The sequence below is a fragment of the Argopecten irradians genome, chromosome 8, assembly GCF_041381155.1.
Source record: "Argopecten irradians isolate NY chromosome 8, Ai_NY, whole genome shotgun sequence".
NCBI classification, from domain to species: Eukaryota; Metazoa; Mollusca; class Bivalvia; order Pectinida; family Pectinidae; genus Argopecten; species Argopecten irradians.
The window spans coordinates 28,207,943-28,221,744 of NC_091141.1; the positions used below are offsets into that span (position 1 = coordinate 28,207,943).

Here is a 13,802-nt window from a genome sequence, read left to right on the forward strand (position 1 = left end):
TTCATTTATATTTTTGTTGTTAGCTGATCAGGAGTGATGTCAAACTGAAAATTTTAGAAATAGGCAAAATTGTGTCATACAGGCATATAGATAGATTGATATGTACGATTAACCTCCCTTTGATAGCACATTATCACATTTCGCGTTCATTCTGTTCTGTAAAGGAACATTTAAAGGGTTGTTAGATTGCAATTATTGGAGATTTAAATGCAATCTGGTGGCAGATAAATAGAATATGGCCCGATAATTGCAATCTTACAATCCTTTAAATGTTATATTTACATTATGTTTTCTAGTTCACAGTAAAACATATTTTAGATGCTAGTGAACATTTGAAAATCCCGCTTCGACCATTTAACCTGTACAGTCAAGGTCAATGTGATAAAAAAGTCCCTATAAATACTTTCAAAAGACAACGAACTTTTCAGTTACCCATAAATAATCCGGACGTTTAATAGTTTTCTTTTATAATTCCATAACTAAACTGGTTACATTATTAATTAATTAATTATTAACTGGTTTAATTATTAAACGCGGACTAAATTCGTGTCAGTAAACAGAACCCCCATCAATGTATATATGTATTACTACACCAAGTCTAGACTGCATTTATTCACAAATAATGCTGATTATGATTACCATTAGAATAATGGGAGTCTCTGTGGCAAAATGTAGATATTTTGAAATATGTTTTGGTCTACATCCAATTCTCGCTACTTATGTAAAGTTACTTCAAAAACTGAAAAATCTTGAATAATCATAATTTATCATTCACTTCGAGTTAAAAAGGATATTTTCTATTCCTTAACTACATTTAGCAACATTGAATGTGTTTCTCACTAGTAATTTTGTTGTACATATAACATTTACATATTTAAATTGTTTTGAACCATATTTTTGCATTGGAAAGAAATGTGTTTGCGAACCACTTGATCATTTTTGTCTTTTTATATAACGTGAGATTTCAAATATTTTTGAAAGTTATATGTGCCATAACTGGATGGAATTAAAATTTTGACGTATTTTGTTCTTAAGTAAACTATTGAAAACCATAAGATTTGATAATTAAGCTCTTAAAATCATTTAAATGGACACATAAACCTTTATGATGCCATTAGTTACAACATAGTATTTATACACTGTAAGATTCTTACTATGTATGCCTTATGCATGTTTACAAGGACACATACCTGCATATTCCACTTTACATTATAAGTATTGTAATTCTCAAAATGTTGATAACGCTTGGTTGTAAATAACATATTTAAAGGCCTTCTTGAATCATGAGTATGACTAGAACGAATAATCATACCCTGCCTCCACTCCGTTCCCGGCAGGATATGAATTCCACCCCGTTGCCGCTAGTGTTGCAAGCCCAATGTGATCCACATGCGCACTTTGAGACTGATAAAAAATCTTCGATTAATATCCTTATGTAACTGTATTGTTATGACAACTATGATCAATATTCAATTCACAAACCTTTCGATTATAATGTTTCATCAACTATTAGTGGTAAAATCCGAGGCAAACACAACACATGTATAATTCTGTTCAAATACGCCGCCATGTTTGATTTACCGGGAAACCGTGACGAAATGAAACACTCAACAGGTAAAATATGTTTAAAAGTTTTAAAAAAACCAACAAACTAAGAATAAGCATGGGGAAACTGAACAAATGTAAGTATTACATAGAATTTAGCGAAAAAAGAATTTTTAAAGTTCACGTTCAAAACTTTGTGACATATTTCATTCGTAGTGAAAAATTGTAGGTCATTCCATATATCGTACTTGTTGCCATATTTGGAGCGCGAGACTTTCTAACGAGAAGCATCATGGCGGCCAAGTGAGCCGTGTCGGAGTTGTGAGCCATTCAAAAGTGCTTCAAAACATAATTTAGACATGGAGCTGGGTAAATAAATAATCATTTTATGTTAAAAATGTTCCATATTGTTGGATTTAAATAAACAAATTTACATGACACACATGAAATGTAACATTTTCACCGCTGAATGTTTTGCAACACTACGGTCAGTGGGACGGAATCGTAGTTCGTAGCTTATAATCTTTTGCGGAGTCACTGAAAGATAATATTTTATGTGGATTGTTATATGGAGGAAAGATCAAAGATCATTTGAACAAAAGATGCTCATGATGTCATTTTTTTCATTTAACTGATTATGTATTGAATAAATATTGTTATTAATGGAGTTTTGTACATAACCTTTAATATATTTTTAATGAATGTTGATTTTGTATTATGTATATGAATTTATACATAATTTGAATTGAGTATATTTATAAATGTATGCTGATGAATATAGAAGCTTTGTTTAGGTTGCTGAGCTATTTACAATAGGAAACAGGATTTTCTCTGGATGAAGCAATAAAACCCTTAGGCGGACATATATGGTAAGTTTTACAGATCATAGAGATAAGGTAGACGATAAATACCTGAGTAATTACCTTCTTTTTCCCGTGTTTTAACCATCACCAATTTTAATTGAATAATGATAACTACATCTTCCATGTGCAATTTAGTTTTGCAAATTTTGCAATCAACGTTAGTAATCGAAGGTTTATGTCCGTAACTAAATATTTACCGTATTTCAAATCAACAATGTTTTATTATTTACATCCGTGAACTTTGTTTTGAAACAAACAAAAACGCGAAATTTATTACATCTAGTTGCGAAAATATGTTTACAGTATATTTTTTACAAATACAGTCGAAACTCGTAATCTAAAAATTCAACGGACCAACGAAAATAATTCGACTTATCCGGAATTCGACTCAAACGTAATGTCATTAGGTTTGATTAGAACGTGATTTTTAACGGTCCTTATCTTATGACTATTACAGCCGGGTACATGCCTTTTTCAGTGATCAGCATATTATCGTGATTTTCCAACTTATAAGGTTTGTATTAAATAATTTTGGTTATAAATTTTCAGATCTTTTTGGATTTTTTTAAAAACATGAAAAAACTTCAATTACGATAATATGATCGTCACGATAAAAGGCATGCACTCTAATTTCCCGTAGGTGGTATACTGACTTAAGTGGTTCATACAACAAACTTATATGTCATAGGTCTGTACCGATATGTACAGGTAAACCAATCATGCGTTACGACAAACCACAGGTGAATTTCAATTGTTTGTATATGCACGTAATTGAAATTTTAAATTTTAAATTTTTGGCTGAAATTAAATTCGAGATAGCGACTACTTTTTTCGCTGAATATCCGTTCTAGGGACCAGGAATTGACTTTGACTCAACCGGAGTTTCGAGTCATCGAAATTCGAGTCATCCGATCTTAAAATACATACATAAAGAAGGGAATAAATTAGATCATGGGGAATCTGCTGTTATGAAATACATCATGATTTTGTTTCATTTAGGAGAACACACCTTACTTTCCTATTCTCCATACAACTCAGCAAAAATTGTATTATGTTGGCAGCCGCTTTTGATCTTGATTTGATAATTTGTCCTTATGAAGATGTTATTTGTTTTCAAAGGTTGATGTCTTGTGGATGATGATATATCAACATAAAACTACTCAGCATTGGCGGTTTCACTCTTCTCATTGGTACATCTGATGTAAGTAGATTAGCACAAGTAGCTTGTCAAACATTAAAATCGTTCGTAATATAAACAAATCTTTATGGATATACTGAAAGATAATTGTCAGAAAAATTAGCAAATTAGTCAAAGATTTACTGCACAATAAACAACGTATAATGCGTGTAATAACACTCGTCATTATAATACATCATACGGCACGTGATATATTTGATTATTATCCGCAATGTAATAGTTAACGAAAGCAAAGAGAAATGTTTAATTCTTGTTAAATAAATGTAATAGGTAAAGATAAGAGACAAGTAAAATAAAAAAAGTAAAACAAAAGTCAGCAAATTAGTGAAATACATACTGTAGTGAGTGGAGTATCAGTGACTATGTTAGCTAGTAACTAAGTTAAAAAATCACACAATATATATGTTGTTTTAGTGTAGAGTACACAAATTTTAAACGCAAACGAAACAAGTACTGTGACAAAAAATCTTACAAATGATTGGGGAAAATTGTCAAAATTTTGCTTAAATGATTAGAAGGGATTTGTATATAATGTATGGCTCTGAAACTCAATGGCTTTTCCGGTTGAGTCTGCATTTACCGGCTAGAGTGAACCCGAAGGTTATATGCTATGAGACAAACGGATAGCAACATAGAAACTCATGGTTTTTATAAAATCTAAAATTAGAAATGGTATCAGTAAATTGTCATGTTTCCGTTGTAGATATTATTTCAATACAATGATATCTCCCTTTATCTACCATATGTACATATGCTAAGTTTGAATTAAACAAGTTCGTCTGGTTTGAAACATTTTTTCACTGTGGTTTATCTATTTTTTTCACCATTTTGTTATTTCCGCGAAATAAGCTAATACTAGTGTACTACTGAACAAAGTCAGATAAACATCAGATGATTAAAAGGCCATCGAGATTTGTCGTATATCTTTAACGTGTCTAAATATCGCAACATTACCTAGTGTACTTTGAAACTGTTATGATGTCCTTAAATATTCTAAATTAAAAGCAAACACAATTATATTGTATTTTGGCATCCGTTTTATGGTAAAGTAAATCACAATGTTAATGAGAATGTACAGTATAGTCTATATTGTTGTATATATAATGATATGACGATGTTAATTACACTATGAAATATATTTTGATGAAAAGAATGATATGACACAGAAATCTGAATCATTAACATCATTAAATTCTGAATCAGTCTAATAATGCTGTTCAGTTAGCAAATATTACACACAGTCATAGCTTTAAACAGTGTCAAATGAGATGACAGATTCATTCAAAATCCTTATAAGAGCTGCCTATAATTGTTGGTGTCCTTTTATGGAATACATTATGGTGTACAATTTAAGTGTATGGTCCGATGTATGACGATATGCAGTGAAAAATCACATCTTGACTCTTGAGAGTGTGTCATTTGTGTAAAACGGAACTGGAAACTGTCACACTTATAGATGAAGAGGTTTCAAATACTTGACAGTATAAATAGGTGGATAGTATGGTATTTACTGATTTATGTAAGCATCAACATTTAATTATGGCGGGAGATATCGGCAACAGGTAAAAACGTCTTTATGATCTTTATTAATTTTAGGAATTTTCCCCCTCAAAACAAACGTCCAAGAAACACCGGAGTTGATTTTCTTATGTATTAACTTAATCGTTTATTTATTTATACATTTATTTATTTATCTATTTTTTAATAAATCTTTTAATGTCGTTTGTACATGTATATAAAACTATGATTTAAGTAATGAAAGATAACCGACATATTTGTGTATGTTTTGTATTTTAAAATAAACCATAATCTAATTGATTGGTTATTGAACTTAAACATCTTTATTAGTTATTGGTATTTGACAGAGATTATAGTCAGTTTGTTATCGCACAACAATTTATATCATAGTTCTAATTATTGATTTATTAAGTTAATAATAATTTAATAATTTAATGTATAAATTCTTAATATAGAATATCCATGAAAATAATCTTTTGTAAATACTTTAGACAATGTTCTTAAATATTATTTCTTCAATAGAAATATATTTTCTAAGCTTCTGATAATTATACACGTTATATTCATATGCTTAAAATGTAACCCACAAATCCATTTCTTTAAAATATAACTCGTTTGCGGAGGAATCGGTCATTAGGGATTTCGATAAGAAACTATGCTGATGATTTTTACTACTTCAACACTTAAAGGTTCAAGTATTATCAAATGGTTTTAACTTCATAGGACTTATCAGTGATAATATCTATTCTAAAAATACCAATACGTCTATTGATGTGGTAATTTCCAATTCATTACTTTCATAAAGAATTTATTCATTATCTACAAGAGTTAATTTCAAATCAATGTAAAATAATTACAAACACATTTTAATTTGCTCTTTCGTCGATGTCACAATACTACAGAAATCGATTGATATTCCCTGATGTAATTGTTATTGTCATTTCACCAGAAATATATGTACTCGTTATCACTACTGAGGACAATAGCAGTAGCTATAGCAGCCAGTTACAGGCACTTCATTTGAATTTGTTTTTCTTAAGTAATTGAGAAACTTAAGTTATAAATTCTTTATAGGGAAATTCCATTCAAAATGATCTTTATTTTTAATTTGTTATTTAGAAACTTAAAATTGCAGATTCTTAACATAGAATATCTATTGAAAATAATCTTTATTTTTGTTGATGATATAGAAACTTAAGTTATGGATTCTTAATATACAATATCCATTGGAACAGATCTTTATTTTTTTCATTAAAATCTTAAATCTTCCTACTCAAAACATTCTTCTTACTCACCTATGTTGGCAGATACTTAACATTAATTATTTTATCTTACGCGGTGTAAATGAACGACCCCGTTGAAATTGGCATATGAATTATAACATTTTATTATAGTCAGTCTTTATATATGTATATCGATTTGGCCACTGATTTTTCAAATTTTGCAGGAGTTTAGATGCTTTAGTAGTTTACCTGATATTGTGTCTCGAGGTCCTTGTCTGTGTTACGTCACGTGTAGACGAAACACCAAGTCGACGAATGGACCCAGATGGACCAACACGTACCCCAATTGTCCCCATTATTGGTAATGATCTGCAACCGTTAGCAGCAACGCTCCAAGGTCCAAATATTTGTAACATTACATTTGAGTAAGTTATACTAAACGTCAGAAAATAAGCTACTTATTAACTAAAAAAATATTTTAATTAAGAAGAGATACTCCAGAGAGATCATAAACAATTTATTAAATGGAACAATAAATCAGATTATTAAAATGATTTACATTTCATTTATTCATATATTTATGTATAGATATGTTGTTGCCATACACGATTAAATATTTTTAAATGGTTTTCATTTGTGTCTGTTAAATTAAGATTAATTATTTTATTGTGATCAAAGCATTTTCTAATATATGTTTCAGTTAATTGGTTGTTGTATAGTATCTTGTATTATGTATGCTATCAAAATAATGATCCTGGTAATTGATGTACATTTCAGATATGATGGTATTGTAGAGGAAACATTTACTTTTATTGGGACAGTGAAAAAACCTTGTGGTTTGGACATGGTTGATACCCCTGCTTGTGTTGACGGGTATAGCACTACGTAAGTACATGCCTAGCAATACAACATCTATTGCGTCTATAGTGCAACATAACACAGAAACACGGGGGTTTCGAGATCCCAAAAAGATGTAGGTAAAGTACAATTTACCGTTAATTAGTCCCACCTTCCAGTGATTAAGCCGTCACTAAACTCAAGTCAAATGATGACGTATAATCACCGGATGGTGGGACTTATCGACGGTAAATTGTACCTTACCTTCGTCGTTTTGGAATCTTGAAACCGACGTATTTAGATTTGAATATTTCCAAAAATAGTTCTTGCATACGAATTCGAGCCTTTGTCATTATTGTTTTTTCTTATTTTTGTTTTCTAGTAAACATACTTGATCTTTGTTCTATTATCATAAAGATGGCTTTATTTGTTAATTTTGTTGTCACAATCGACAAATGATGTGATAATTACTCGAAGAAAACTTCTAAATAAGTGTGATGTCACCAGTTTAATGTGCACATACATTATAACCTATAAAAATACGATAGGTCATTACATAGTTTATGTTTGATATCTAACTTCTCAGTGCGCTCATAATTCAACTTTTAATATCAAAATTGACACATTAGTGGTAGTTAATAGTCGAACCAGAAATAAAACATATCATCATTGTTACTCCAGGGATTACTATCACTGTCGTAATATCTACCTCTGGACTGTATCATAGTTAAACTGAGGACAGTTCAGTAAAAAGACCTTCAGAAATTTCCTTTGAAGATTACAGGGAGCGCGACACTCAACTGCATAGCAAAACAGTCAATCACTGTATATCGTTTTTCATTTTTTATGTTCATCAAAGGACAAAACTACCTGCTTATTTGGTGTCAAACACAGCGCCGTCAGGTTTGCTATGGCGAACATAGTCCAGGGTGAATATAACGATAGTGATAGCTATCCCTGGATAAACGAGAATGCAAATAGCTATGTTTCATTCTACCTGGAATGATTTGTAAGGGATTATCTAAACTATATCTTCACTTGATCTGAATATTCTAGGACAGAGACTGGCGTTGGAGTAAGAAATGTAACCAGGAAAATGGTTAAAACAATACCAGAGTGTTGTGTCCTACACAAGAAAGAAAACAACAGATGTGTAAAAGGTATGTTTACATATTGTTTTTTTGTTCTAATTTGTCTATGATTTATATCAACGTGCAAACTCACTCAATCGAGTAATAGCGACAGTATCAACATAAAATGACAGACTAATAAGTAGTATGTGTATTTACGTAGCACTTCCTTCATGTCAGCAACTGCATTGTCTTAGACTGGCAGCAAAAACATAAATCAAGGAAGACAGAAAAGAAAAACAAACATTAAAAACAATAAAAAAACAAACACAAAAAAAAAAAAAAAAAAACAAACACAAAAAAAACAAACAATCTGTGGTCTTAAAGTGGTCTTGTTTTATAAATAGGTTCTGATGGTTTATAATTATATATTTGATGTTTTCATATACTTTCAGATATAATCGCCATTACCAGCCTCGCTATCATTCTATCCGTTTTTGCGGGCGTTGGAGTGTGTATCTGTCTTTGTTGCTACTGCTGCTGCTGTCGTGGATATCAGGTGACAATCTTTACATAAATATACAAAACATAATATCTAAACATAAAGTTATTAGATATGTACTTAAGTATTATGTGCAATCCATATCCAACAGTATTCCACTTTATATCAATTAAATTAAATCAATACGGGGGTTTCGAGATCCCAAAACTACGTAGGTAAAGTACAATTTACCATCGGTTAGTCCCAACATCCTATGTTTATGACGTCAAATCACGCCAAATGATAACGTCATAATCACCGGATGGTGGGGAAAATCGACGGTAAATTGGACTGTACCCACGTCGTTTTGGGATCTCAAAACCGCCGTTATAAATGACTATTGGTAGCCTCAGCCGAGCAAACTTGAAACTTAGAAATGAGTTTGAAAAAACACACCTGTGTGCTATGAACTTTTGAAATTAATTTATAAAGAAATCAAATTTAGTCTTTCTATACTAATAAAGAAATCAAATTTAGTATTTCCATAGATGTGATAATAATGGAATTATGTCGGAAGAATTCTCTGAAGATTATTTTTACCGAAAATAGATTAACAATGTATTTGATTAAAAAATATGCAAAACTTGTAGTCCAAATGCGTTTGTCATATATATATAATATTTTAATTGGTGGATAAATTATGCATTTAAATGTGAATATGCATGATGTAACACGTGTTAATACAAAGTTACTGCTTTACAGAGACGACGAGAGAACTACGGCAAAGTTTGAACCTTGTCTGATCCTACATGTAAGTTATACTTAGCCATTTTGCCATTGCCATATATCACATGCAGACTAGCATTATAATAAAATATGTAAAGTTATACCGAAATATGTTCAAGTATGCTACCTGATGAAAACTTCATATTATTTACAAAAAAATATTACAACCTCATATTTGAACGTAAAGGAGAATTATTTTGGTATTAATGTCAAACGTACTGAACAGGAATTCTATAAACATTAATGCAGTTGTTTAAGTTTTCATTATTTTTTTATCCCAGGGGATCAGAGCTCTGAAGGACTGGACTTCTAAACTAGATGAAGGTCAAGGGTCAATCATGGGATGGAGTAGTACAGAATAGTATTGTAACCACATTGATGACGTCATGATTGTTCATAAACAGTGCATCAGCCTCCATTTGTGATGATGTTTCAACCAGTTCACATTAGACGGCATGGCATTTATAACATTTATATCGTAAATGTAATTAAAAGATGTCATGATATGCCGCATAGAGACGTCAATTAATTAGTTTTAATTGCGCGAAGAGCTGGACTCCTTGACTATGTTGACGTGTGAATATTGTAACAAATTGATTTTTATTTTGATTTATATTTTAATGATTACTGTGAAATATTTATAGCAAACAAAATACTGAATTATTACACTGTAGCTTGATATCAAGGTTAATATTTTCGTTTGGGAAAATAAAATCAAATTATGAAAAAAAATATTTTGCAAATATTTTCTTAAGGTTAAAGTCAGAAGATTATAGATATGATTACCGCAACATATTATGAAATAAATTATTTACATTTCTTTTGGAATTTGTGCTCTTTTATAAAGGATTTGATTTTATCAGAAAGTAGTATCACATTTTAAATAACAAGAGACGTACAACCAAAGGCCATTTAAGTATCTATTATGTTTTATTACTTAAAGTTATTATTTTCCTATATATCATCTGTTTATTCAAAAGCAAATGTATTCTGGCAACGCAAATCGTGCATCTTCTTACTTCTTGCGGATATGAGTACAAGTCAAAGAAAATGCTTGTAAAAAGAGTAAATATATATTAAGGTTTTACTTTTCATATTTAAATTATTTTAATTCAAATGAAGTTGATTATAATGACCGCATATACATTTTACGTTCATACCATAATGACTTAAAGAAATATGACAGTTAAGTAATTGTACATTTAATACAATACTTTAGCTTATATTGTCAAATAGAACAAAGACAATGCTTATATTAATAACAACGGTTTTTATTCTTTTCGCCATTTATTAATGGGTGCAAATAACGGCCACACAACAAGAACGGGGTGCCAATAACGCCAGTATAATAATATGAAACATATTACTGGATACAGGTATAATGTCAACAATTGTATAATAACAAGCAGGGGAGCCCACAGAATGTCCATACAACAACCAGGGGAACCCACAGAATGTCCATACAACAAGCAGGGGAGCCCACAGAATGGCCATACAACAAGCAGGGGAGCCCACAGAATGTCCATACAACAAGCAGGGGAGCCCACAGAATGTCCATACAACAAGCAGGGGAGCCCACAGAATGTCCATACAACAAGCAGGGGAGCCCACAGAATGTCCATACAACAACCAGGGGAGCCCACAGAATGTCCATACAACAAGCAGGGGAGCCCACAGAATGTCCATACAACAAGCAGGGGAGCCCACAGAATGTCAATACAACAAGCGGGGGAGCCCACAGAATTTCCATACAACAAGCGGGGAGCCCTCAGAATGTCCATACAACAAGCAGGGGAGCCCTCAGAATGTCCATACAACAAGCGGGGACCACAGAAGCCATACAACAAGCAACCCAGAATGTCCATACAACAAGCAGAATGTCCATACAACAAGCAAGGGAGCCCACAGAATGTCCATACAACAAGCAGGGGCAGAGCCCACAGAATGTCCATACAACAAGCAGGGGAGCCCACAGAATGGCCATACAAACAAGCAGGGGAGCCCACAGAATGTCCATAATAACAAGCAGGGGAGCCCACAGAATGTCCATACAACAACCAGGGGAGCCCACAGAATGTCCATACAACAAGCAGGGGAGCCCACAGAATGGCCATACAACAAGCAGGGGAGCCCACAGAATGTCCATACAACAAGCAGGAGCGTAAATGGCGGTCACACAGCAAGCCAAATAACGGACCACACATCAATTAAAGGGCGTTATTATCTGTCCAAATGGAATCGACACCAGCACAATAAAGCAAAATAGTAATTGTACTGAGTATTCAACGATTATACCAAATTGTATACAAACATTATTTTTAAAACAATATTTTGATTATTCACCAGACAGATGTTAGCCACATATGGAACAATAGGGAATTAATAGATATAGGATCTTACATTATTTAGTTCATGTTTTGTTCATGTCATGATCCACTGATTAGACATCAATTTTAATATGAGCTTAGAGATTTTATGAAACGAGTTTTAGAAGTTTTTATTTCTGCGAGCCTTGGCGAGCAAAAATTTAAATTTCGAGACGAGTTTCATAAAATCTCATATGAAATGAACACAAATTTAAAATATATTTCATCACATAACTTCAAATACCTCCATAACAAAGAATTTCACGTCAAAATGTATTCCAAAAGTCTAGCAGAGGCCTTCAATTGTCCCGCCGGCCTCGTAATCCTGACATCACGTCATTTTTCCGACGTCATTTTATTGCTTCTGTCTGACAACACAATGAATTTTCAGCCAATAAGAATCGCTCGAGGTCCTATAACACTAGTGACATACGCAAAAATATTACATAGGAGAAAATCACTGGATATCACGCGGATTATGTGATAAAGGTAAAACACACGCATGGAGGTATACGAACCAAACTAACAAAGTTCGAGCATTTACTATATAATAGCCATCCTCATGTTACTGCAATGGGTCTGAGTCTAAAGCAAAGTATCAAAGACCACAAGAACATTTCGAAAGATGCGGAAAGAGACATAAAACAATAAGAAAATAGTTTGCGACCTTATGGGATATGAAGGGAGGGTTATCGTTAACAACGCGACAAAAAGATTTTTTTTCTTAAATTAATTATTCTGTAGTAATATTTTGTATAATATCCTGGATTTATAGTGTTTAATACGTTTGTTCTACCGTGAGAACGATCAAATATACAAAGATGTTAGCAAGTTTCTTTGATATTTGATTTTTTATGCACGGCCAATATTTAACTCTGCTTCATTAAATTCAACAAATGTGTTATGATATATGAAGAAAAAAGTTCATATTTATATGTGAATGATGCCAATATCGATGATGAAGGAAATACTAGCAAACTCTTTACTTATTATAAAGATTTAATTGATATATATATATTCTAGTGAGTAAGGAAAATCTCTTAATTATAAACAGGAATCAACTTTTATATATGTGGTATACGTCTAAATAGATTGCATGAGGGATGGAAACCATTCATACTTGACAACAAATATAGTAGGTGTTGTGTACTCAAAGCATAACAAAACATACTAAACAAATCATTTAGAAAAAAAAACATCCGAGGTCAAAAGGGTTTCAAGTATTTGAAAGTGGATTAAATGGCAATCGCATCCATACTTGTCTAGACTGTTCAGAAGGGCTTATTGGAATACTTCTTTGACCTGACATTAAGACAGTTTCAACCTCTATATTAAGATTGATGTATAATCAGTGGATCATGACATGAACAAAACATGAACAACATATATTGATAACAGGATATATGGTGTCCCTAATGATAAACACAGCAACTGCACACCAAGTATCTATATAGTTACCTCCGTGACTCTAAGCCCTTCCCTGTAAGTGGATTAGGAAATCCCTTTCCGATACGACGGCCTTGTTATACTTATAGTCTAAGTTAAAGTCGAGATATGAAGGCAGGTACAAGTTTCACTGCTGTAAGTATAAATGTGTTGCTTTGAAAATGACATATCCCGATTTTTGTATTTATTATATGATAATACGTAATCAATTTGGTTATGAAAACTCTTCAGAATAGCATATAATGAATGTTCTTTCGTTCGGTCAATATGTTACTTCGCTGATTCAGTTTATTTGTGTACGTTCGATGAGGGCAATATATATTATTTCTAAATTCTACCAAACTGTTAATAAATTACTATAACGATCGAATAAGATATGTTATCATTATGTTAGCTAGTTATATGAAAGAAATAAACTTTCATGTATTGTGATGAATGTTTCTTTCGGACTAGAAATGTATACATGCAA

General features: G+C 32.0%; 2 protein-coding genes across 4 annotated transcripts in view; both read left to right on the forward strand.

The window, feature by feature from the left end:
• Positions 1–2,263: 2,263 nt before the first annotated feature.
• On the forward strand, positions 2,264–10,618 carry LOC138330046 (uncharacterized). Of its 3 annotated transcripts, XM_069277421.1 has the most exons (8): positions 2,264–2,414; positions 3,528–3,609; positions 6,572–6,772; positions 7,125–7,232; positions 8,241–8,344; positions 8,710–8,813; positions 9,498–9,546; positions 9,803–10,613. In XM_069277421.1, coding segments are annotated over exons 2-7 (549 nt in total). In that variant the 5' UTR covers positions 2,264–2,414; positions 3,528–3,607; the 3' UTR covers positions 9,528–9,546; positions 9,803–10,613. The 3 variants fall into 3 exon arrangements, with proteins under 3 accessions (XP_069133522.1, XP_069133521.1, XP_069133523.1); XM_069277420.1 differs by lacking the exons at positions 2,264–2,414; positions 3,528–3,609 and adding an exon at positions 4,841–5,168 and having other exon boundaries at positions 9,803–10,618; XM_069277422.1 differs by lacking the exons at positions 2,264–2,414; positions 3,528–3,609 and adding an exon at positions 5,616–5,813 and having other exon boundaries at positions 9,803–10,614.
• Positions 10,619–13,365: 2,747 nt separating this feature from the next.
• LOC138330050 (uncharacterized) overlaps positions 13,366–13,802 on the forward strand; it is a 28,071-nt gene continuing 27,634 nt past the window's right edge. The window contains exon 1 of the mRNA XM_069277425.1: positions 13,366–13,468. Within this exon, the coding sequence (XP_069133526.1) occupies positions 13,442–13,468 (27 nt within the window). The 5' untranslated portion in view covers positions 13,366–13,441. The remainder of the gene's footprint in view (positions 13,469–13,802) is intronic.

Excerpts from the sequence above, each read along its gene's own strand:
- LOC138330046 (XM_069277420.1), top strand. The coding sequence starts at position 5,107 with ATGGTATTTACTGATTTATGTAAGCATCAACATTTAATTATGGCGGGA. Across the intron at positions 6,773-7,124 it reads ATTTGTAACATTACATTTGA|ATATGATGGTATTGTAGAGG; the intron begins GTAAGTTATACT and ends TGTACATTTCAG. Across the intron at positions 8,345-8,709 it reads AAACAACAGATGTGTAAAAG|ATATAATCGCCATTACCAGC; the intron begins GTATGTTTACAT and ends ATATACTTTCAG.